A 23,796-nucleotide genomic window follows, 5' to 3' on the forward strand; every position below is an offset into this window, starting at 1 on the left:
AATGTGTTCTTGGTTGCTCTTCAGAACATTCTTCGTATAAGCTGCAGTCGAGTCTATCATCATTTTGTTGCCCGCTAAAACTGTTGCCTAAGGTAGTGTCTGCTTCGTAGTTGCCAAATATCTGTCCAGCACAGAAGTGGGGCCTTGGCTTTCCAATGGTGAACAGCAATGCACCTCTTTCTTTGAATGCATCCAGTTGAAAGTGTCTAAATGTCTCTTGGGCTGTGAGTTGCAGCTGAGAGGCCCTCCAACCTCTGCTTGAGAAATTACATGCTTGGCTGCCTGTGTTAACACTCCAGCCCAGGAACGCCTGGAGGATTAGCAAATAGAATTGTACTCAATTCCCTTGATTTCTCTAAAGTATCACACCGTATCCTGCTCAGCACCTAAGTGTGCTCCAGCCCAGAGCCCCTCTGACTTGGCCTCTTAGGACACCGACTCCAGCTCCAAGCAGGCCGTAGGTGGCTATTGGATCCCTTCATGGTTCAGTGGGTCTTCTTTGTGTTCATTCTTACCGCACTCTGCTGTCCTCCGTGTACCTGAGCCTTTCCAGGATTCCGCTGTGGCCCGTTCATCCCTGCAGGCCCCTGGTAGATGGAGATCATGAAGTCAGATATTTGCCATCCATGTGCATTTTACTGTCCATGTTTTCTTCAAACTCCTGTGTGCTGTTGTTCCTTTTTATTTTTCGGTATCTTTTTTTTCATATTTTTTAATATACTTTCAGAAGAGAGTAGATAGTTGTGTTTGATCTGGTATGGTTAGCTAGGAGTGCCATAGAGGTTTTCAGTATTTCAAAAAATAAAAACATCTCGGATAAAAGCTTTTGCAGGAGCCCTTCAGAAAGCAGAAGGTCCTCCTGATTCAGGGGAAGCGAAGAAGAGTGATTGGAATTCACACCTCCCCCAGCTTTCTCCTTACTGCCCCCACAACACCTCTTCTGAGTGCCCTGAAAGCCCCCGCAGCCCACCCGAACTGCTGTGGCAGAGAAATATTTGAAAATCACTGAGTCACCTAGCCCGTTTGGAGACTGATTATCTAAAACACATTATGTCTCTCTCAGTAGCTCCTAGGAGATTATTTCTATTCTGTTCTTTCTGATGTTTTCATGTCCGCGTTTTGGGATGAGATCATCATCCTCTGTAAGAACACAACGACTCTTTGGAGCTTTCTGAGGATGAGGTTGCTAATGAGACTAAATATTTCGGAGGAATCTCACTTTGCCCCTGTAAGTTGGACATCTGCGTGGACCGGCTGTCTGCGCCCTCATTGGTACAGTAATGTCGTAGGAGAGCCGTTAGGAGAATCCATTGCATTATACAATCCAGATTCCCTGTCTCTACTAGAATTTTTTTTAAGCTTTCTAATCTCTGAAGTTCTTCATTGAGCTGGAAATACTTTACGTCTTACTGAAGTACTTGAAGGAAGTCAAAACTTGGAGGTCACTCGTAGGGAATTCCACGATGCAGCAGGGCACATGTGTTGAATTAGTTAAGTAATCAGAACCAGGTGACCTTTACAAATGACTTCACCACTTCAGAGAGGTCAGTACTCCACTTCTAAGGAAACCGAGGATTGAAAATTAATGGGCCCAGTAATGGCTTCTGGGCAGTCCATGAAAGAAAATAGGGTCTTTAACAAACAAATGGAGTTCTGCATGTGTGTGTGTGTGTGTGTGTGTGTGTGTTTTAAGTTGTCCGTTTACATGTGAAAACTAACTTCATACACAGTACTACAGAAGTTCCAAAGTGGCTGAGAGTCTGAGGTCAGTGTCCGCTGAGTTTCAGCACCACTGGGTTTTTCTAGATAACCTTAAAGCACTTTGTCAAAAAGCGTGCCAAGCTGCTAAATGTAAGCCAGGCTTACAGTAATTCCATCAAGGCATTTTATGTCTACTACTCCAGCAAAAAGAACCTAGCTAATTAAATTTGACTTATACCGAAATGTGGAAAATGTGAACGTAGAACTGTCAGTATCTACACATAATTAACCATCTCAGACCAGATTTTGTGACCTTTGTTATTTTACTCTTTTTAAAAATGCTTAGTCAAAAAAGATTGGAAAAGCTTAAGAGGAAATAAGAGAAACTATCCAGTTTTTGAAATAAGGTGTCTAAGAAATACTGCTTCGTGATGTTCTTGAAAAAAATCTTTGTTCTTTTGTTGTTAGCGTAGTACTTTCCTTGAAAACATTTTTTTCATCGACCAAATTATCAGTGGTATAATTCGGATTCTAAACTTGATGAGTTGAGTGCTATTAAGGGAGTAGAAATTGGCTTAGGTGCTGTGGGAATAACCACAGAGTAAGCATTCACATCACACTGAGGAAATCTTTCTGCTTTATGTGTTTTTTTCTTAAATTGACCCATAAATTGTACATCAGAAAGCCTTTCCTTTTTCAAGCAGTACAACCTGATCTCACAAGGTGGAGAGAACATGTCCTGCGTGCTCTCTGCTTGTCTCCAAGTAATTCATCTGCTTATAGGCTCTCCTGTTAACCACCCATGGCCGACTGTCTACTCGCATCTAAATACACTCCACCACAGTCTTTTCCATAGAGTATGCATTGGGATGGTGCAGCCTAAAATAGGTTCTATATCCTCATCTCCAAACGCTATGGAGAGTATGGAACACAAATTCCCTGGAGAATTTTTGGAGCAGCTGCTTTGAATAATAATTACTCTTTACACATCTCAACCTCCCAATGTCCCCAAAACAAAATTCATTTCCTTCCCAGCCTTTAAGGTTTGTTGGTGATTGGCTAAGACGAGCCCGCTGCCCCTCATTTTGTTTTGGGGCCGGAGGCAGAGACTTGTCATTGGCTGGATCCAGTAACCAGGAGCCTAGCAAAGCTTTGGAAAAGTGGAATCCCCCGGGGCTTTGGGTTTGAGGAGCTGAAAATCTATATTCATCATGCGCCACCGAATGGCATGGACAGTCAGAGCCATGTTGCCAGGAAGGTGAATCATCCTCTTGTCTCTGACAGTAAGAATATTTGCATAATTTGCTAGAAGAAGAAAGAGTGGTCAGATCTGCCCAGCATGGGTGAGATGACGGGAAAAATTGAATCTCTAAAAAAAAAAGTAAATAAAAAGCATCAAATAAAAAAAATTCACTGTCTAAGATATTTTCTGGAAATAATAGGTGTAACACTGTAACAAACTATTGTTACTATACACCTTATCTTTAAAACTCCCTATGAATCTTTCGGATGTCATGAGTCTGTACTATTGGTTTGCTTAGAAAGCTCTTCCTATAAGTGGTTCCAAGGTCTGTGTCATTGCAAGTGTAGCTTACAAGCACATTTTCTGAAAACATACTTTCTAAGAAGTCAGTGGTTCATTATCTACAGAACATCGGTCATTCTTTTTATCTCCTCTAACGATTATCTAAACTATTACACAATTTCAAAAGTAAAGCAAGATTTGAAGGGGGTCTTTTAAGGAATAATGAGATTAGAATGGTAAAACAAATTTAATTATGTGAGCAGTTCTTCTCTTTCACAACCTGAAAGAAAGGGAAATGGGTGTGTGTGAAATTTCTTTATCTAATAAATAACCTCATTTTACAATAATGTCAATGACCTCAGTTTAATTAGGTGCAATTAATTTTGTGCAAGCTGAATTTGACATCTTGCTAGAGGCATAACCAGCTGTACCCTGTCTTATGAATTCTTCTTCTTTTTTTTAATCACCAATGAGAATTCAATTGCTTGAGCTATTGCACAAGAGTGGGAGACAGGAAGAAAAAAGGCCACGGGGCTGCATTTTATATTTAAAAATGGCTCTGGTGGACAGCAGAATGCTTAATTAAAAGAGCTTCTAGGAATTATTTTTCACTGTTCCATCTTTGACAGGTTCCCATGACTTTATTACTGCAGCTTGTACCCCTTGGGACAGTGGTGATACACATGTGTCTGAACACACATGGGTCAAGACGTCTGCACTGTTTGCTAGTGCGCAGGAACATTTGTGCTACTAGAAAAGACCTCGGTTGCAGGTTGAGCCTTGTCATCTCATATCATCCTCTTGTTCATTTTTATTCAGTTTTTTGTGCCCTCGAACTCTTATCCAGATTTGTGGTACATCTAAAAATCTGCAGCGGTTGTGTCTGGTGGGGACAGAACCCCTTTGAGATTGCAATTTACAACGTATCATGAAGAAGGTAAAAAGACTTGATGGCACTAATTTGTAAAATCTTGGGTTTTGTTTGTTTTGCTAAGTGAGTAAAATTGACAATTTTCCCCCACCCCTACTTATACAGTGTTTCAAAAAGATCAGGAGAAGACATTGAATGCGCAGCTGCAGGAGCCCTGTAGCTCTGCCAGTAGGCACCAACAGGAAATGGCCAGAGCACTCCCCTGTCCAAGAGGACCCTGGCTGACCTGTCAGCTGAGAGGTGTGGGACAGCAGTGCCACTCGCCAGCTGGTTGCGTGCAGGGCCGCCACTGTGAGACCCAGCCCGAGCTTGAGGACGACAGCATGTGAATAACCTCATATCGCAGACCCTGCAATTCCAAGATCCACTGCAGTCTTTTTAATGACTACTTGGAATTCAAATGCTCACAAATTAAATCATGAAAGAGAATGTTTTTGAGATTAAAAGCTTGCTATAGAACCAAGCCTAAATGGCAGCCCCAAAATGTTTTTAAACATGAACATAAAAAGCGGTAAAAGCAGTGATTCAGTGTTCAAAAGAGTAAGGAATTTGCAATTAAAATGTTCACCTAATCCAATCCTGCCTCAGAAACACACACAGGCACTGACTCTCCACCCTGGTTAGTTTTTTATTGAAGGCACATGAACATTACCAAAGGTCTAGCTGGGGCAAGTGTTTAACCCGTGTCCCTCCGGCAGCTGAAACTCACCAGCTGATAGGGCACAGAGAAATTCCAGCCCAGAGCTAAGTGAAATACCTAGGCAAGTTGATTTTTAAACTGCTGTCAAGGGGTCCCAGCACTGTGGTACAGCAAATTAAACCACTGGTTGTGAGGCCAGCATCTAATATTGGCGTGCAGTTAATTTCAATCCTGTCCGCTCCACTTCCAATCCAACCTCCTGCTATTGAACTTGAGAAGATAATGGAAAACGGCCAGGTACTTGGCCGTGGGAGGTCACACGGCTGGAGTTCCCGGCCCCGCCCCGACTGTTGTGGTCAGTTAAGGAGTAAATAAATGGATTTAAGATTTCTCTCTCTCAAATACTTTTTCAAACTACAGTTAAGGGAGTCCATTTCAGTGTCCTGCTAATATAGGCCCTGGTAGACCGTGATGATGCTTCAGGTCATGGTACTGCTGCCACTGACGCGGGAGACGTGCTCCTGGCTCCTGCCCTGGCATCGCAGGCATTTGGGAAATGAGCCAGTGAATGGGTCCTTCCCCTTCACTGCCTCTCTGTCCCTCAAGCTCGCAGATAAATGCGGTTGCTTTTTGATTTACTGCGGATCCCACAAGAATGGGATGGGAAAGGTTGTCAACAATAGAATCAGACTCCATCTGCCGAAACCGTTCGCTTGTAAGAAAATATGTTTCTTGCTGCCCACAGGTCTCCCACCAGCTCCAGCACTGTGCCAGAAACAAAAGTTCAGGCTGACTCGTGGGAGTCACTGTGTCCCTGCTTAGACAAGGCGGAGTCAGCTGCGCAGTCGCCCTCCCCCAGCGGGCAAACCCTGTCCTGCTCACCTGCTCCCAGCACCCCAGTGGGCAGCACTCGCTTTGTCTCCATTTCCTTTTTAAATTCCTGCTGAATGCCCACGCGTGACAGTGCAGAGGGGCTCAAAGAGAGAAATCCAGTGTCAACTGACTATTCTTTCACTTACCGCCCAAAAAACCAAAATATATGTAGGTATATTTTCTAGCATTTTTGTATGCTTATATTTTTGCTTTTGAGGCTGAAATCATACCAAGGCTACTGTTTTGTATCTTATTTTCTTTCACTTAACATTGGAAACACATTACTATTGGGAGCAACATTATTATTGAGAACATTGATCTGTATACATTATTGTTCTTTTCTCAGGAGTATTTTTAGCAGCTCTGAAGGAATAGAATATACTTAATTTCTAGATTTTTCTTTTTTTGTTTGTTTTTCTTTCCTTCTGTTTGTAAGTTTATTCGATCTTCGAAATATCCTGGTTTGTTAAGAAAAACTGTCAGCTTCATGGCTCCACATGGCTTAACCTCTCTGAATCTTCGTGTTCCCATCTAAGTATGCACGGATTCCAAAAGCATTTTGCTCCCAAGTAAATTTATCTTTTAATTCTCTTTTTTTTAAAGTAAGCTAATTCATGAAAGAGAGTTCCCAGTGTTTATGTGAGGGTGAGAAGTAAGATACCTAAGGTGCTTGGCACCCAGTAGATGCTCAAAACGGAACCTCCTATTTGCCTGTCAGTTGCTCTGCATGGCAGTTCTCTAACCTTAATTAACGTGAAGGAAGACTGTACTTGGCACCTGTGCAAGATGTCTGTTTTATTCCTTGTAACAGAAGAGGCCTCACTCTGGTTTGCCATTCATGCTGGAAAACATTTCTGTTGAAAATGCATTTTCCCAGCATTAAGATCCTGTAATTCCAAATTTAATTACATGAAAGTGGTCATTAGTGAAGGAAATGGATACTGATGTGGAATTAGAACCAACAGCTGTCTGAGGAATGCGCGTATTTATAGCTCTCTAGAGATCTGGGTTAGACAGTAGGGGCTGCTGCTACTCCAGAGAAAGCGCCTGGAATGTGAGTTCCCCTTTTCTGTTCATTGCAGAGATGCTATGGCCATGTGGTGTTGGGTACCTGCCAGCTGTGTTCTCAGTGTGTGCAGATGGAAGGATCCAGAACTAGCCTTAGAAGGGGAAGCAGGAACAGAATCCCTGTATGATTAGGAGAAGGAAACACAAGGAAGCCATTTGTAGTCCAGCTGCCTTTACAGGTGTCTTCCTGGGATTCAGCTGAGGAAGCCAGATGTGCGAGTCCTGTAAGGTGTGGGGTGAGGACTCAAGTGACACAGCCTCTCCTTGGCACATGGTTACAACTGACCTTACTTTTGCTAGCCATCTTCCCCGAGCCCCATTGCACAAACCTCCTTTCTTCTACAGTTCCCTGCTCTTCATTTCATAAAAAAAATGTTATGTCTTGGGGCCAGCCTGGTGGTGTACCACACTAATCCTCCACTTGCAGTGCTGGCATCCCATGTGAGTGTCAATTCAAGTCTCGGCTGCTCTACTTTTGATCCTGCTAATGGCCTGGGAAAGCAGTGGATGATTGGGCCCTTGAACGCCTTTGGGAGACCTCAAAGAAGCTCATGGGTTTCATCCCAACTCTGGCTGTTTTGGCCACTTGGGAAGTGGACCAGTAGGTGGAAGATCTCTCCTTCTCTCTCTCTCTAATTCTTTTTTTTAAGGTTTATTTATGTTTATTTGAAAGGTATATTTACATAGAGAAGGAGAATCAAGGAGATCTTCCATCCACTGGTTCACTCTCCAGATGGCTGCAACAGCTGGAGCTGAGCCCATCCAAAGCTAGGGGCTGCTTCTAGGTCTCCCACTTGAGTGCAGGTCCCAAGGCTTTGGGCCGTCCTCAACTGCTTTCCCAGGCAACAAGCAGAGAGCTGTATAGGAGGTGGAACAGCCAGGACACAAAGTGGTGTCCAGCACTGGCATTGTTACGTTTATAAGATGAGGATTTAGCCATTGAACTATTGCACCAGGCCCCTTGCTGTAACTTTGAATCAAAAAAAAAAAAAAAAAAACACACTTTTTATTAAAAGATTTATTTCTTTGCTTGTGTACATATGTATTTGAAAGGCAAAGTGATGGGGAGAGAGAGGTTTTCCATCACCTGGTTCATTTCCCCAAATCGTAACAACAGCTAAGGCCAAGCCAAGCCCAACCTGGGGTCTTGAACTCTAGCTAGGCCTGCTGTTGAATGGCAGGGATCCGAGTACTTGGACCATCGTGCTTTCCCAGATGTATTAGCAGGAAGCTGTATCAGAGCAGAGCAGCCAGGGGTCGAACCAAAGCATCACTCCAGGATGGAATGCCAGTGTAGAGAGCGGCTTAGCCCGTGCACCGGGACACCAGCTCCGATTCCCTGCTTTTCTGTTCTTCTTGGTTAATACATCCAGGTTGCACAAGTGTTTATTTTTCTACATATGAATGGACTTTTTTTTTTCTGTGTTTCTTTTTTTTTATTTTTTTTTATTAAATTTATTCATTAATTACATTGTGTTGTAATTACATAGAATCTGGGATGAATGTACTTTTTAAAGTTTGTGGGAAATGGAATTGAAAGGTGTATTCGAGTTCATAGTCTTTTCCTAATATACATTTTCTGTGAGCCTTCCGAAGGCTCCTCATACGCATGGGTTTCAGAGTGTTTTTGCACCTAAGAAAACCTGTCTTTCCGTTTTATTTCCCATGAACTCTGTGATCCCCTCATGTAGCACAGGGAGTGTGGACTGTCGTTTTTATTCGCTTCTCCATGCTGTGTATAGTCCACATTTTTATGCATGTACATGGTGATCTGATGGTCCTAGCACTTGGTAGCTATTTAAAAAGCCAGGCTTTTTCTCCTGTTCCCACCACTGCACTTACATTTCATGTGAAGGTCTTGAACCATAAAATGCCTTCAGGAGCCAGCAAGAAACATAAATAACTAAAGGAGCCCTGGTGGCTACTGAGTACCAACCTGTTGGCAACTGAAGTTTACAGTGCTGTTATTACCTGATTCATGAGTAAATGAATAATGTATTAAATTTTCTACCTTATTTAGTTGTAAAAATCCATTTGTAGGGTGTGTGTGTGTGTGTGTGTGTGTGCTATCCATATATTCAGTATTTTCTGCTGTTGAAAATGCCATTCTTTAAGTTCAGTCAGTTATCATCCTATGTGTTACATACCTCTCCACAAAAGACAGTGAGTGAACACAGTGCCAGCAAAATACGGTAAGAAACAGCATTGTGAACACTGGAAAGCAGAAACATCTTCATTTTTCCTAAGCGGTGATAGGCGTTTGAATAACTCATGGTCGATGTCAATCTAGAACAATCATAAGAGGAAGAAGAGGAAGAGGTGTAGTTTGCAGAGCGGGGACAGTATTTGACAGTTTGTCAAGGCCTAGCGGGCTTCTCTTTAGCCGGGGAGACAGGAAGCGTCCCACGCGAGACACCTCCCAAGCGGGCTCAGACTTTAGTCCTTCCCACGTGCTGCTTTGTGACGAATTCTCAGAAACATGCATGAGCTTGTCTACCCCTGCGTGGTTACTATGCATGTTTTATGCCCAATCCCCTTTGAAATTCTCAAGAAACTGAAAAGGCTAGGCTATGAGAACTCGGGAATTTTTCCATTATGTATAAAACTTTTGAATAATGCATCAAAGATTCATTAAAATGAAAGAAATAATATATTTTAATGGTCCAGCCACAAACTACTGGAGGATAGTGAGTTACAAAGGCAGAGTGAGGCCGGTGGTCCCCAGACCATGCTGGTTGCAGACTGATAATGAGCAGTGCAGCTTGAAATCCGGAAATACATGGAAAGTTCCCTCTTGCTCCGTTTGCTAAGGAAAGCCATATGATTCCCTTGAAATTATGGGCAATTATAAGGTCTGCAGACCCTTTAACTTTATTTTGGCAGACTTGGGTGGCATCTCTAATAAATCCAAACGTGGGTTGAAATGTAAATTCAAAATTCCACTGGCACTTGGCTTTGTGATCACGTAGTAAGGGTGCCTATTGCCGCAGTCACGGTACATGGTTAAATGAGACTCAGATGAGCAGTGCTCAGCCATAAGCGTTTATTTCTGCTTAGTGACCACTAGGTCAGCTGGGCAACGTGCTGATCGGAGCCAGGCCCGGGTGGGCTCACCTGGTGTTTGCACCCCACTGCAAGTGGGTGGGGCACCTCTTCTGCTCTGGATTAGCCTCAGTGCGGGTTTGGGGCTTCAGTTGGGACAGCTGCTGTTTCAGCTCTGTGCTGCAAAGTGTCTTGTTACCAGCAGGCTGGCCTGGACACCTTCTGAGCCTGGTTGCAGGGTTCCCAGCGGGGTAGTTAGGTGGGCAGTAAGGGAGAGTCACAGCTGATTCACCCAGCCTTCCTTTGCCATCTGTTAACCATGTCCGGGCACAAGTCCAGAGGTAGGGAAACAGACTTCACCTCTCCATGGGGGCACTGTGTAGTTGCATCACATAGGGGGAGGCACACTAGGAGAGGCTGTCCCAGGCCTGGAACAAGGCATGGTTTTTTAGTAAACATTGTCTTGCCTAAAATCCACAGAGAGGTAGCCCACGGAGAGAACGGACCTATGAAAAATTCAGTGCTGCTTGTGAAAGTAGGTAAAGAATAGTGGGTGAGGAAGCAGCTTACCAAAGCCTGTCCTCTGTTCCTGCCGTGGTCTAAGCTGGGGCTGGGAGGTGCCCATCAAGGCAGTTAGGAAGCACCTTGGAACAGCCTGGTTCCGGTCCACAGCCCAGGCTGAAGGCTCCACTCACGGTGGCCACCACCCTTCTGGAGGCACACACAGGCGTTTCTCTCAGGCAATAAACTGTTCTTGTCCCTAAGACCCAAGTGCTGTCACCGTGTGGCTGATAAGAGAATTTGATATTCTCTTGAGTCATCCGCAACTGCTGCGGCCTGCCCTCTGCCCGGGTCCACGCACGTGTTAGCAGTACCTGACGTGTCGGTAGCTGGAAGGCAGCACGGGAGTCCCTGAAGCTCTCGGTGCCAGGCAGACATTGCTGCGCGGCAGCATCTGGACCACATGCCCACTCATTTCTGGCCTAGACGCTGACGTGCCATCGGTCACTCTGCTCATGTCAGGATGACCCACGGACATCCTTGTGCGTCTCTGCAGATTTCTGAGAATTTGTGCAGCTGCCCTCCTCCAACTGGCAGCACTGTTGGCTGGAGTTACTGCATAAGGTGTTGTCTAAGGAAAAGGTGGTTTCTGGGCTAACCAGAAGCCAGACCTTTTAAAAATGGAATCGATAGGCAAAGTCAACTCCTGGCAGCCTTTGAACCTAACGCTCTTGCTCCCTGCCTCTAGAAACACCCAGTCACCTTGAACCAGGTACCTAAAAATCATGTCTACATTCAGCAAGATGAGGCTTGCCCTTTGTTTCCCCCCCCGGCAAGGGTTTAAGAGAGGGAGATTCTGCAGCCTGCATTTTGCCTGGCTGCTTAACAGCAAGGCCCGATGTCAGAAGTGAACCCCAAGAACAACCCTGCGTGCCTAGGGCAGGGTGGCACCCAGCTTCCCGGTTCATTGATCTATAGCACAGAGGTTTTGGCAGACCTGGTGTCTCCACTGAGCCCAGAGTCAGGGAGGAGAGCTGTGGCCCAGTTTCACCAGAAGTCATCACCATCATCTTAAAGCCTGCTTAAAGGCTAAAGAAAAACAAATCCTCCTTGAAGTCTGAGCCTGTTTTAAGATGTCTTTACATCTCAAATCCCCTGGGCCGCATTTGCTGTTATGTCACATCCATTCCCTGTTCCTAGGAGAAACACTGGCTGTGATATCACTACAGGCAAGTGGCCCTCAGCCTCAGGGCCCCACTGTGAGTATGTGGGACTAAGGCGATTTTCTCCAGTGCTACCGAAGGTGTTTTGCTTTTTTTCCCCTTTTCTCTCCTTTTCAAAAATTTCACCCCAACAGTCCTTTGTCTTTGCCTTGCTGGAATTAGAAATGTCCTGTGGGATAGGTGGTGTAGAGCTGAGCAGGTCATTCACAGAAAGTCCCGCTTGGTGGGGCTTGCACTGTGGGTCAACAGGCTAATCCTCCAACTGCAAGACTGGCATCCCATATGGACACGGGTTCGTGTCCCAGCTGCTCCAGTTCTCTGCCTATGGTCTGGGCAAGCAGCAGAAAATGACTCAAGTCCTTGGACCTCTTCACCCACATGGGAGACCCAGAAGAATCTTTTGGCTTTGGATTGGCTCAGCCTTAACTATTGTAGTCATTTTGGGAGCGAACCAGTGGATGGAAGATCTTTTTCTCTTGGTGTCTCTTTCTCTCTGTAAATCTTCCTTCTAAATAAAAACAAATAAATCTTTAACAGCAACAACAAAAAAGCCCAGTTTGGAGACAAAAAAGCAGAAGGTATTATTAAGTTTGCTTCAGAATCAAAATATTCGTTTTTGGATGTTTTCAAGTTTATTTTGCGAAAATAGCTCATTTGTATGTATAATCTGCATGTCCTGTGGCCATTTTTTCAAAATTTTATCTACTCAGTAAACAGAAAAGGCTAAATAATCTTTGCATTTGGCATCGCACTTACAATATACAAAAGAACTTCCAAAGTTTGTGGGTCATGGGGCCAACATTAAGCTGTTAATGCAAGTTAAGTGCCACCTGCAATACTGGCATTCCATATGGGTGCAGGTTCAAGTCCCAGCTGCTCCACTCTGCATTCAGCTCCCTGCTAATGTGCCTAGGAGATAAGCAGAGGATGGCCCAAGTTCTTGGGGCCCTGTACCTATGTGAGAGACCCAAGCTTTTGGCTTTAGGTCTGCTCAGCCCTGGCCACTACAAATAGAACAATCTCTCAATCTTCTCACCCTCTCTATATAACTTTGCCTTTCAGAAAATTTAAACAAAAAAAAATTTAATTTCATGAGTAGTGCAATTAAAATACAGGTTTATTTTGGTGTTAAAAAAGTCAACCCATGCACAGGAGCTGAGGAGCCTCCGGGCGATGGCTGTGAAAGAAGCAACAGCCTCAGATGAGAAACTGAGGCACGTGGGCATGGCAACTAGCCGACGCTCTAGTTCGCACCCCCTGACTGCAGCCTGGGCAGCCCTTGAAGCAGAGGTCCTAGCTGAGCCATGCCCAAGGCCTAAGATGCTCGCTGTCTGATGATGAATGCTTGTTTTTCGAAGCTGCTAGGTTTTTGGAGTAATTGGTCACATGGCAATAAATAATAATAAATAGTCATACAAATGGAGTTTTAAACAAAAGTTAACCCATACATACAAAAAAAAATCTTTGAAAAAACATGGGAAAAGGCATATTTTAAAAACATATTTTCAAATCTTGTTTGCACAAAAATAAACTTATCTCTTAAAGATGTGTTCGTTTTTATTGGAAAGTCAGATATACAGAGAAGAGGCGAGACAGAGGAAGATCTTCCGTCCACTAGTTCACTCCCCAAGCGACTTCAACAGCCAGAGCTGAGCCAATCTGAAGCCAGGGGCCCAGAGCCTCTTCCAGGTCTCCCATGCAGGTGCAGGGTCTCAAGGCTTCGGGCCATCCTCTACTGCTTTCCCAGGCCACTGCAGGGAGCTGTCTGGCAAATGGGGTAGCCGGAGTTAGAACCGGCACCCATATGGAATCTCGGCACAAGCAAGGCAAGACTTTAACCACTAGGCTGCTGCGCTGGGCCCAAAATAAACTTAACCTTTAATGCCATTTTCCCCACAAACTTCTTGAAGTGCCCTTGTATCTCTTTTTTTATTTGAGGTTTCCTTCCCACCAATCTTACAAAACATAGATCTTGTGTTTTATTAAAAGTGGGTTGATTTTGTTTTTTTTGGAGCTAGTACACATACTTAAATTTGAAAACTTATGAATGATCAGAGTAACCTGAACATATAGACTTTCACAGAAAAACACATTCAATGGGAAAACGTGAAAAGGAAACAAGTTCCCACTCAGCGGGACAGAACTGCCTAAGGGTTAGAGACAGCTTGCATAGGCTATCTGGTGTGACGAGGTGGTAGGGGTTTTTCTGACGTGGCTGGAGGTATTAGAGCAAGTAGCCTTGGCAGTCTCTGTAGAAAGTCATGGTACCTCGGGCCCAGTGCAATGGCTCAAATGGCTAATCCTCCCCTTCAAGCACCTGGGTCCCAGATGGGCACCAGTTTGTATCCCGACTGCTTCTCTTCCCATCCAGCTCCCTGTTTGTGGCCTGGGAAAGCAGTGGAGGGTGGCCCAAGTTCTGGGGTCTCTGAACCAGTGAGGGAGACCCAGAAGAAGCTCTTGGCTCCTGGCTTCGGGTCAGCTCTGCCCCTGCTATTGTAGCTACTTGGGGAGTGAAGCAGCAGATGGAAGATCTTTCTCTCTGTCTCTCCTTCTCTCTATAAATCTACCATTGCAATAATAATAGATAAATCTTAAAAAAATGAAATGGAGAATTCACAGCACCTCTAGAATTCAGTGCTGCTTCGTCTAGCATCTCAGCGAGTGCAAAGTGGAAGAGACCCTGCCTGATGCCAAGCTCTAAACTTGGCTCTCTTAACTTTTTAGCATTATTATTTATTCATTTATTTATTTTGCGAGAGGAAACAAATCTCCCATTTGCTGTTGTGTTCCCCCCCCCCAAATGCCCACAGTAGCAGAAGCAGGGCTGGGCCGAAGCTAGGAGCCAGAGTCAGGAACACCATTCCCGTGTCCTCATGGCGGCCAAGACGCAAGCGCTTGAACCATCACCTGCTGCCTCCAAGGTGGTGACTAGCAGGAAGCTGAAAGCAGACCCGAACTAAGATTCAAACCTGGATATTCCCGTGTTGGATGAGAGCATCCTAGGAGCTTCTTCGTCACCTCATACCTGTCCTTGATCAAATTCTATCTATTTTTCTTCCAAAGTGCCAAGTGTTGGTCAGCTTTGTGTACAAATGGACAAGCTTGAGGTTCAGAGAATTTACGGACTGTTCTTGGAGAAAACCTCAGTCCAACTGACTTGCAGCTCACTGAGCTGATCACAGCCAAGCCTGTCGCCTGCTTCCCCCACCCTGCCCTGCCTCCCTGCTCAGGCGGGCCCTGGCAGGGCAGGAGACGGAAGCTAAAGTTTTTAGTCATTACAGAGTCTAACAATAGGTGGCAGTCACCCCCTGTAACAGTCGCCTTGCCTGTGTGGAATTAAGCTCTTCACCACCACCTCATTTTGTTTGGGTACCCCGCCCCCAGTCAAGGAACACCTAAGATTTGCATCGGAGGCATTTCTGCAAAGTGCACTTGCCACCGGAATCCTGTGAAAGTCAAATACAAATGTCAAGGAGCGGAGGAGTTGCTCTTTGCAGTAATCATGTTGGCAGAGACAGCATCTGCTCAGCCTGCGCTTGAGGAGCCTGCCCGGGAGCCGCCTCTTGCCTTGGCTTGCTCTAGACTCACATAGTGACTGGGGGATACTCAAGAGGCCACACTGCAAATTTGCCACTTCAAAAGAGAGTTGAAACAGAGATGCACGGCTGGCCCCGCCTGTGTACTGTTCCCACAGCATCGTCCCGGCGCTGCCTGCCTCGGACAGCCCGAGTGCTGCAAGGAGTGCGCAGAGCTTTGCGTTGGGATCGGGCTTCCTTGGACTCAGGGGCGAAGCTGTGATGCTGTTCTGAGTGAATGACATCAGAAAGCCCCTTTGCTTGGCTTTTGGCAATTAAGTAATGGCTTCTTTCAGATCTTTTTGGGTAGATCAACTGTGTGTTTGGTATTGTGCTGGTTGCTAGACGTAGGTGGCCTTAAAGTATTTTTCCTATAACTTGAAGTTGACATAGACAAACTCTACCAGAGTATTAGGAAATCCTTCAACATTGGGCCCTCACCTCTCCCCATGAAGCTGATTCTGTTCACATAGTCTGGTAGTTGTGTTGGCTTGTGGCCTGGCAGCAAGTCACCAAATCGTGTGTGTGTTCTGTCTGTTGGTGCCCAGGCTGCAGAGTGGCATGAACCTGCAGATCTGCTTTGTCAACGACAGTGGCAGCGATAAGGACAGCGATGCTGACGACAGCAAGACCGAAACCAGCCTGGATACGCCCCTGTCCCCCATGGTGAGTCCTGACGCCTGCCAGTGGCGCCCAGCCTGGACACGCCCCTGTCCCCATGGTGAGCCCTGATGCCTGCCAGCGGCGCCCAGCGGCCTGCCTTCCTCGGCTTTCAGCTGTTTTTCTGCTGTGAATCAGGAACAGACTTTGTGTAGGTGAAAAAACAAATGTTGCTTAGAATTGCATGCTCCTAAAATTGGACAATGATTGAAGAATCAGAGTTGAGACTTTAAAGAATATAGAAGCTTTTTTAAAGTTAGCAATCACTTTCCTATGAAACCATAAGAAATCAGATATGTTCCAAAACTTTATCAAGGGAAAAACATGCTGAGTACCAATTCCTACCCCCTACCAGGCTTCAAAGTAGGAGTTCATTCCTTTCCTGCCTATTACAGAAGTTGCCTAAATAATCCTGGGTGCTTGCTGCAATTCTCTCCTGTCTATCAACAGTGTCTATATCACTTATCTGTTTTTTTTTTTTTAACCCAAGACAAGCAGGTAAAAAATTGGATCCCTGAGAGCCTGTCTTCTCTGAGGTCCAGCCCAGTGCCTTTACCCTGCAATAAATGTTTGGTTGTCTGGTCACTTTAGGAAGATTTTGAGACCAAGAATCAAATAAATGTCTCAGCCTTGTCATAAATATGACAGGTCTGTAAAGGTCCTTGGAAAATGTTGCTTACCTGTTGATTAGACTGCCCTTTCTGGCTGTGCTAAAATCAAGAGTTTGTTGCATAATAGAGCTTTTTGATGTGGCTTGAGGTTCATCTGGATCCAATCCAGCACTGGGTTGGGGCGATGGAGGGAGTTGGGCCCCGGAGAGGGGCCCAGGCGTGTCCTCACCGCTCTGGAGATGATGCTAGCTGGCATGGAGCACTCAGCCTGCTATCCTGCTTGTTTTCCCTTTGCAGAGCAAGCAGAGCTCCTCCTATTCCGACAGGGACACTACTGAAGAGGAATCTGAATCCTTGGATGACATGGACTTCCTCACTAGGCAAAAGAAATTGCAGGCTGAAGCCAAAATGGCCCTCGCCATGGCCAAACCAATGGCCAAAATGCAAGTCGAAGTGGAAAAACAGAACAGGAAAAAGTCCCCCGTCGCTGATCTTGTAAGCAGCACGAGCATCTGAGGGTTGCCAGTGGCTGACGCTGGCCCAGTCCCTTCCCGGAGTTATGCAAACCGGGGTTTCTCCAAGGCGGTCTGTAAAAAGTACTGTAGTTGAGAAATAATGCAATGTGTTTCTTTCCCTTCCTATTGTATCTTCCACTTAAAGATACAGAAGCAACAGATTTCACAAAAGTTAACTTGATTCCTATCTGACATGTTCCTTACAGGCAATATCAGCTAAACGTGGATGCCGAGAACCTCTTACTGGTGGCAGACTCCCACTTGCTCTAGTTCTCATTATGGCTGTCAATAAGGGCAGTGTCACACCATGAAGAAGAGCCCTGGGCTTTGGAGTCTAGGTCCTGCTCCGCCATTGAGCTCCCTGGGGTTCTAGAGACTTCATTAGGTCCCAGTTCTCTAGTCAGTCAAATGGAGAGAGCACCTGATGTCAGAACATGTCTGAAAATCCAGGCAGATAAAGCACCAAAATCACATCCAACAGTGTTTGCAACTGGTATCAATTAGTAACTACTAGCATTAGCATTAATTTTATCCACATCATTGACATTAATTTGGGCTTTAATAATTGACTTAGATTCTCACAGCTGGTATTCCAGTCATAAGGCTTTTGATGCTAGTGGTGTGGCATTGTGGCCACAGTAGCATGCCAGTAGTAGGTAATGGAGCAAGCCACAGCCTCGGAAATCTATGAAGCATGCACAGGACCTAAATTGCAGTGGGTGGATGAGGGTGGGTCTCCTAAGGGAGAACAGGATCTTGTGTTCAGCGTGCTTGCAGCTCTGCTCACGTCTCTCTTCCCTCCCGTCTGTATCTTCAGCTGCCACACATGCCTCACATAAGTGAATGCTTGATGAAAAGGAGTTTAAAACCCACCGACCTGCGAGACATGACTATTGGGCAGCTACAGGTCATAGTCAATGATCTCCATTCCCAGATAGAAAGTAAGTGTGAGCAATGCGTAAGGTGGGATGAAGGAGTGGGATGGTACTACTGTTTTTGTTCAGCAATTCACGGGGTTCATCCTTTGCATTTCCAAAGAGAGGAAGAAAATCGCAAGGCTCTTGTGTTGTTATTTAACAGTAAAATATTCAAAGACTTTAAGTAAAATATTCAAGATCCAGGAAGGTTGCAGATCCTTTTTATGTCTTTTGAATACCCAACTCATAACAGTGTGCATGTATTTGACTCATAGCATCTGTTTCTAGAATGTAATTCAGTAGTTACAAGTCCTTTATTATATAATTCTGTCTACTGCTTTGTTTATGCATCCATTTGTCTTAGATATCAACATCATCATGAATCAAATCAAACTAGGCCCATTTAGTGGAACCAGTATGTGACAATTGCGGGTGACAGAGGGGACCCTTTAGCCCCAGAATGAGGAAGCACTTCTAGAAGAGACACCTGAAAGGGCTGTGAGTGTTGTTCACTCGAGGGGAGTGGTTCTGCGGAGAACAGGCAGTTGCTCTGTGTCGTGAAAGAGCATTCCCACCCAGGCAGTGTGGTTGGACCACCTGTGTTTGCCATCCCTCTAGCCTCCAGAACACAGGATTCTATTAACTCCTGTGGATTTATAGATTCAAAGGGAACCAAGAGGGGCCGGCACCATGGCATAGTAACCTAAATCTTTGCCCACAGTGCCGTGTACCCTGTGGGTGTCAGTTTGTGTCCTGGCTGCTGCACCTCTAATCCAGCTCCTTGCTTACGGCCTGGAAAAGCAACACAGGATGGCTCAAGTTCTTTGGGCCCTGAGTCCACTTGAGAGATCCTGAGAAAGCTCCTTGCTCCTGGCTCAGGATTGGCCCAGCTTCAATCTTTGCAGCCATTTGAGAGGCGAACCAGCAGCTAGGACATTTTTCTCTCTGTGTCTCCTTTTCTGTGTAACTCAAGTAAAAGTAAAATAAATCTTGAAGAAAAAAAGTCATCCAAATGCACTCTAACAAATCAACTATAAGAAAGCGTTTATGAGTCAATTTGAGAAATGTAAACCTTTACTGAATAACTTATTGAAGACTGATTTACTTTAGCTATGATGAAGATATTGTGGATTTGTGGTTGTTTGTTTTAAAAGTCCCTTTTAGAGATACATGCTAAAGCAGTTGTAGACAAAATGATATGATGTCTAGAATTTGTTTTACGTTTGTTTGTGGGAGGTCGTTTGGCCTAGCGGTTAGAACGTTGCGTGAGATCCCCAGCAGTCCCTGTTGGGCAGCCTGCGAGCCAGATCTACAACTCAGATATCTGGGGTCCCTCTCAGGGCCATGGTGGCCACATCCCCAAGACGGATGAGGAGCTGCTGCAGGACCTGGTGGCAGAGCATCAGGCAAAACAGAGCCTGGACGTGCTGGATCTGTGAGAGTGACCTGCCCACAGCACTCACGGCCTCCTCAGAGCTGGGCAAGGAGAGCAAGCAGAAGTTGGCTACAGCTGCTCTGACAACAGACCAAGTAGTCGTGGCAGCCTCTCAGGATCCAGAGCCACGGGCCTGGACACCGGGCTGGGCATCTGCAACAAACGGTGCGGGTCAGGAGCCAGACCGACTGTGTGCGCCGAGTGCGTGTTGCGGCACCGGGATCCCTCACGCCGGGAGCTGGTCATGTTCCTGCACACCTTGCACTAGAAAGGGCCTGGCTTTGAGTACTTTTCCACCATTCCAGCCTGGGCACAGGATGACTGGCAAGAAGACTGAGGGCTGTGGCTATAGAGAGGTTGCTTCTTGGGTCAGGTGGGCCTCAGGGCGGGAGCTTGCCTTGTGGGCAGGCACTGTGTAGGAACGGGTCGGGCTCTGCAGGAGTCTGCTCATCACTTGCTTGCTCTTCCTTCCTGTCCCTCCAGCTAGAGTTTGGGGACTTTCTGGTTTTTAAATATATATCCCCTTTTCTAAAAAAAAAAAAAAAAAAAAGTCAAGTTGCCATCTTGTTTACCAGTGACCTTGACTGTTAGTCACCATCTTGTCAAATTAGTGACCCTTTCACCCCTGAGCCCCACAAAGAGAGGTAGAGGATCCAAAATTGTCCATGTGTTAATCATTGTTGAAACTGGCTGAATCCATTAGAGATTCTTTGAACTAGTTTCTTTACTTTTCAAAGTGGATATTTCCATAACAGAAACTTGAAAATTTCATTGGGGGTGGGAGGAGGAAATGAGATTCCTTTCCACTGGGATTTTGTCGCACAGACACTTCAGTGTGTGGCAGTGTACACAGACAGCCGCAGGGCCCGCTGTGGCAGGTAGCTGCTTCCAGTAGGTTCAAAACAGATGTATTCAACTCAGCACATTCAGTGTTATTCTAAGATCATGATAAGTGGCTTAGCATTTTAATGAAGAAACCTGGAATTCACAGGATTCTTTTCAATTTACTTGAGAGTTAATATTGTTATTCCCCCCAGGACTAAAAAGATTTTCTGGTATTCTACCACTAAAACAATTTCTTTGAATTCTTAAATAATGAAATTGCTGTCTCAGAGTAGATACAATTTTAGACCTGTTTGTATATAACTGTTCTCTCTTCTTAAAGTTGAAAATTAGTCTCAGCTCCAGGCAGGTGTCTGCATCTTTTGAAGCCACTGGCGTGGGGAGCCAGGGGTGGTGAGGGGAGCAAAGGGGATGTCTCTCTTCCTGGGTCCCAGCCCAGAGCCCCTGCTAGACAAGTGCCCTCCCCCGCTCTGCACCTAGAGGCTCCAATCCTTAGCTTCCCACATGACACAAGTCAGGAAAGATACCCTCACTTTTTCTTTAAAAAAATTTTTTTTTTTAAATCAGAGTTACAGAGGGAGGGAGAGACAGAGAGCTCTTTTATCTGCTGGCTCAATCCCCAAGTGACCACAGCGGCCAGAATTGTTCCAAACCAAAGCCAGGGGCCTGGAACTCCATCCAGGCCTCCCTCTTTAGTTGGTGGGACCTAAGTGTGTAGACCATCCTATGGTACTTTCCTAGGCATTTTAGCAGGAAACTGGATGGGAAGTGGAGTAGCCAGGTTTCAAAGCAGTGTTCTTATGGGAGCTGACATTCCACTCAGCAGCTTCATCCACACAGCCACAAAACTAGCCTCTGAAACACAGCGCTTGGCTTCTTCATATCCTTCAGAGGCAGGAGACAGATTAATCCGATGTACTGACTGTGACAAGATTCCATAGGCTTACAACTACATATTTTTTATCCCTGATAGGAGTCAAAGGAGTGTTTTCCTTGTTGTCCCGAGATGTGAAGGCCTGTTTCTTTGGGTCTTACACATCTAGCTATTGCAGACCTATGCCTCACCCTCTGTCTCAGATTGGAGACCTGCCTTGTTTCCGGCGGCCAAAGCCTTTCCTACTTCCTGTGGGGCAGCCTCTGCAGCTGGCATCCACCCTGGCACCCGGGGACCGCTCTGATGCTCAGTGTGACAGGAGCATCCTGAGAGCAAAGTGGGGAAACTTACTTTGATGTTCACATTTCTTCAAGGCAGAATCGCTTAGCTGCTTGTAACAAGCTCTTTTTGTAGCAATTCACAGTGATTTTCCCCCTAAAAATGGCAGCGTAAATTAAACCTCCTTCTTATCTATTCCTTTTCTTCCAACACTTCTCGGATTCTCCACGCTGATCGTGTTTCTCCGCTTAGTGACTTTTCCCCGGGGTTCGAGCCGGTGGGAGAAGTCGACATCTTTACGGAAAGGTCTTTGTGATTGTGTCTGGGTGCTTGACCTATTGTGATGGTCCACGAGGCACGCGTGACGGTGTTGTGTGGGCCGCTGCTCCTGACCTGGTTGGGCTTTCTCTGCTTCATCGCAGGCTTGAATGAGGAGCTGGTGCAGCTACTGCTCATCCGCGACGAGCTGCACACGGAGCAGGACGCCATGCTGGTGGACATCGAGGACTGGACCAGGTGGGTGTGACCTCACGCTCACCTAACAGGGAGGAGCCCAGGTACAGGAAGGAGCTCTGGAGAGCTGCATCCCTTATTTGCAAGCATAGCTCCCTTAAGAATGCTGATGTCAGCTGTTTAGGTGGAGGGAGCCACAACTCCCCCTTACCAAGTGCATTGCCTTGGACTTTAAAATGGATGCACAAAAATTGTAGGTCTTTATAGGGTGCCCTGAGATGTTTCAGCCGCTGATAGTGCTCACATCAGGCTGAGCATACCTCCAGACCTCACATCTAGCCAGCTGCAAGTTGGTACCCGTTCACCGATTGTTGCTTTCCCCTGGGCTGTAACCACTCTTCTGCTGTCGACTTGTATGAGATCAACCTTGTTAGGCTCCACGTGAGTGAGTTGCTGCAGGTTTTGTCTGTGTGTGCTTGGCGTATTTTGCTTTGCTTCTCCACAGCCATCCTGTCCTTCTGATGGACTGGCAGTGCGTTAGGAGTTCTTATGTCCCCTGCTAAATCAGGTCAGCAGCTTCGTCCCGAGAGACCTTTCCCCTGAAGGACTGCCCCATCCCCACCAGGGAGCTGGCCCTAAGCCGGCCGGGGTTGGCGCGTTTCCAGTCTGGGAGTGCCACGTGGCGGTGTCACAAAGCAGGACCAGCTGTTCTGCAGCCCAGCTCTTGAGCATCTCTGCCATGCCCAGAAGGCAAGCCCCTGGCGTCTCTCCACAGTCCCATCACCACCAGATTGTTCTCACCGGGAAACTCCAGGACTCGAGTTTCTAGCTGGGCTCGGCTCCAGTCACCTCTCTTTATAGAGGGGAAGAATGCAAGCAAGCTAATGCCGGCCAGGTGCCTGCATTCCTTAGCAGTACGCCTACTAGGCAATCTCATCATATGTGTACACTGTATGTCATGTGTGCATTATAAAGCATGTGTATAGTGTGACTAGTCTTAGGTTTGTATTTGCTGTGGCACCATTTTTGAGACAGTTCCTATGAAATCATTAATCCAGAAGACAGGGACAAGCATTGCCTGGAGGTTGGGAGACCTGCTTCCCGCAGCACAGGGGCTGGATTCAGTTCCTCACTCTCCAAGAGGCAGCTGGTGATGACTGGGTGGGTCCCTGCCAGCCACATGGGAAACATGGGTTGAGTTCCCAGCTGTCATCTTCAGCCTAGCCCAGACCTGGCCGTTGCGGGGGGAGGCGGGGTGAACCAATAGTTGGGAGCCCTCTCTGTTTCTTGACTAATTAAAAAAACAAATAATCAACTGATAATAAGAGTAATCATTGCTGTCAACCCCCAAAACCACACTCAGAGAATAAAAATCTTGGCAAGGGAAGCCAGAACATTGCTTATCACCACAACATACAGAAGCATCGCTGAGCAGCCTGAAGCAGGAGGTTGATGGTGCCCTGGGCACAGGGGACGGCAGTTCAGTGAGAACCCTGGGTACAAACAGTGCTGAGCATGTAGTGTTAGAAAAAATAGTTTGGGAGCAAAATAGATGCAGCAGACCTGGTGTGTTTAGCCTTTTGATCCATAAGAATTATAATATGCTTGAAATATCACATAGCCACTCACCACAAAACAGGGTGGGGAGAGACCATAGCCGGTAGGCCTCTTCATGCTCTGCACAAGCATCAGCCTGCATGTGAAACATGCCAGTCACAGCAACACCCAACAGTACTACTGCCATCTACAGACATATCCGGGCATTGCACCAAAGATAGCTGTAAAGCAGATTCCACTAACACGTATGCACACTGATAATGAGTTCATGGGAAATCAATCGAGAGAAATAGACAACCAGGAACAGAGTGGCCTGAAAAAGCGTATGAGCGCTGCAGTTTCCTTGAGGCAGCAGAACTCTCTGCCCTCTGAGCAGGGGCTGGCATTTCTTGTTAAGGCAGACACTGGGAGCCTCTCTCCTCTCCCACAAACTGTTGGGCTCCTGTGTAGGTTTGCAGTGTACGAGTAGGCAGGACTAGGGGCTTAAAAGGAGAGGAGTCACATATTTACATACTCAAAGTAGAGAGCCCGAGAGGGTGCTGCCATCTGCTGCCTCATTTCCCGGATTCCTGT

At 46.1% G+C, this 23,796-nt stretch overlaps 1 protein-coding gene across 10 annotated transcripts in view; it reads left to right on the top strand.

Annotated features, from left to right (window-relative positions):
• Positions 1 to 23,796, top strand: part of SCHIP1 (schwannomin interacting protein 1) — a 720,286-nt gene that overhangs the window by 692,442 nt on the left and 4,048 nt on the right. For all 10 annotated transcript variants that reach the window (XM_058661488.1, XM_058661492.1, XM_058661489.1 and 7 more), the window contains 4 exons: positions 15,628 to 15,745; positions 16,648 to 16,845; positions 17,683 to 17,806; positions 21,636 to 21,729. In XM_058661488.1, the coding sequence (XP_058517471.1) occupies positions 15,628 to 15,745; positions 16,648 to 16,845; positions 17,683 to 17,806; positions 21,636 to 21,729 (534 nt within the window). The remainder of the gene's footprint in view (positions 1 to 15,627; positions 15,746 to 16,647; positions 16,846 to 17,682; positions 17,807 to 21,635; positions 21,730 to 23,796) is intronic.

Source organism: Ochotona princeps, chromosome 3 (genome assembly GCF_030435755.1).
Source record: "Ochotona princeps isolate mOchPri1 chromosome 3, mOchPri1.hap1, whole genome shotgun sequence".
Lineage (NCBI taxonomy): Eukaryota > Metazoa > Chordata > Mammalia > Lagomorpha > Ochotonidae > Ochotona > Ochotona princeps.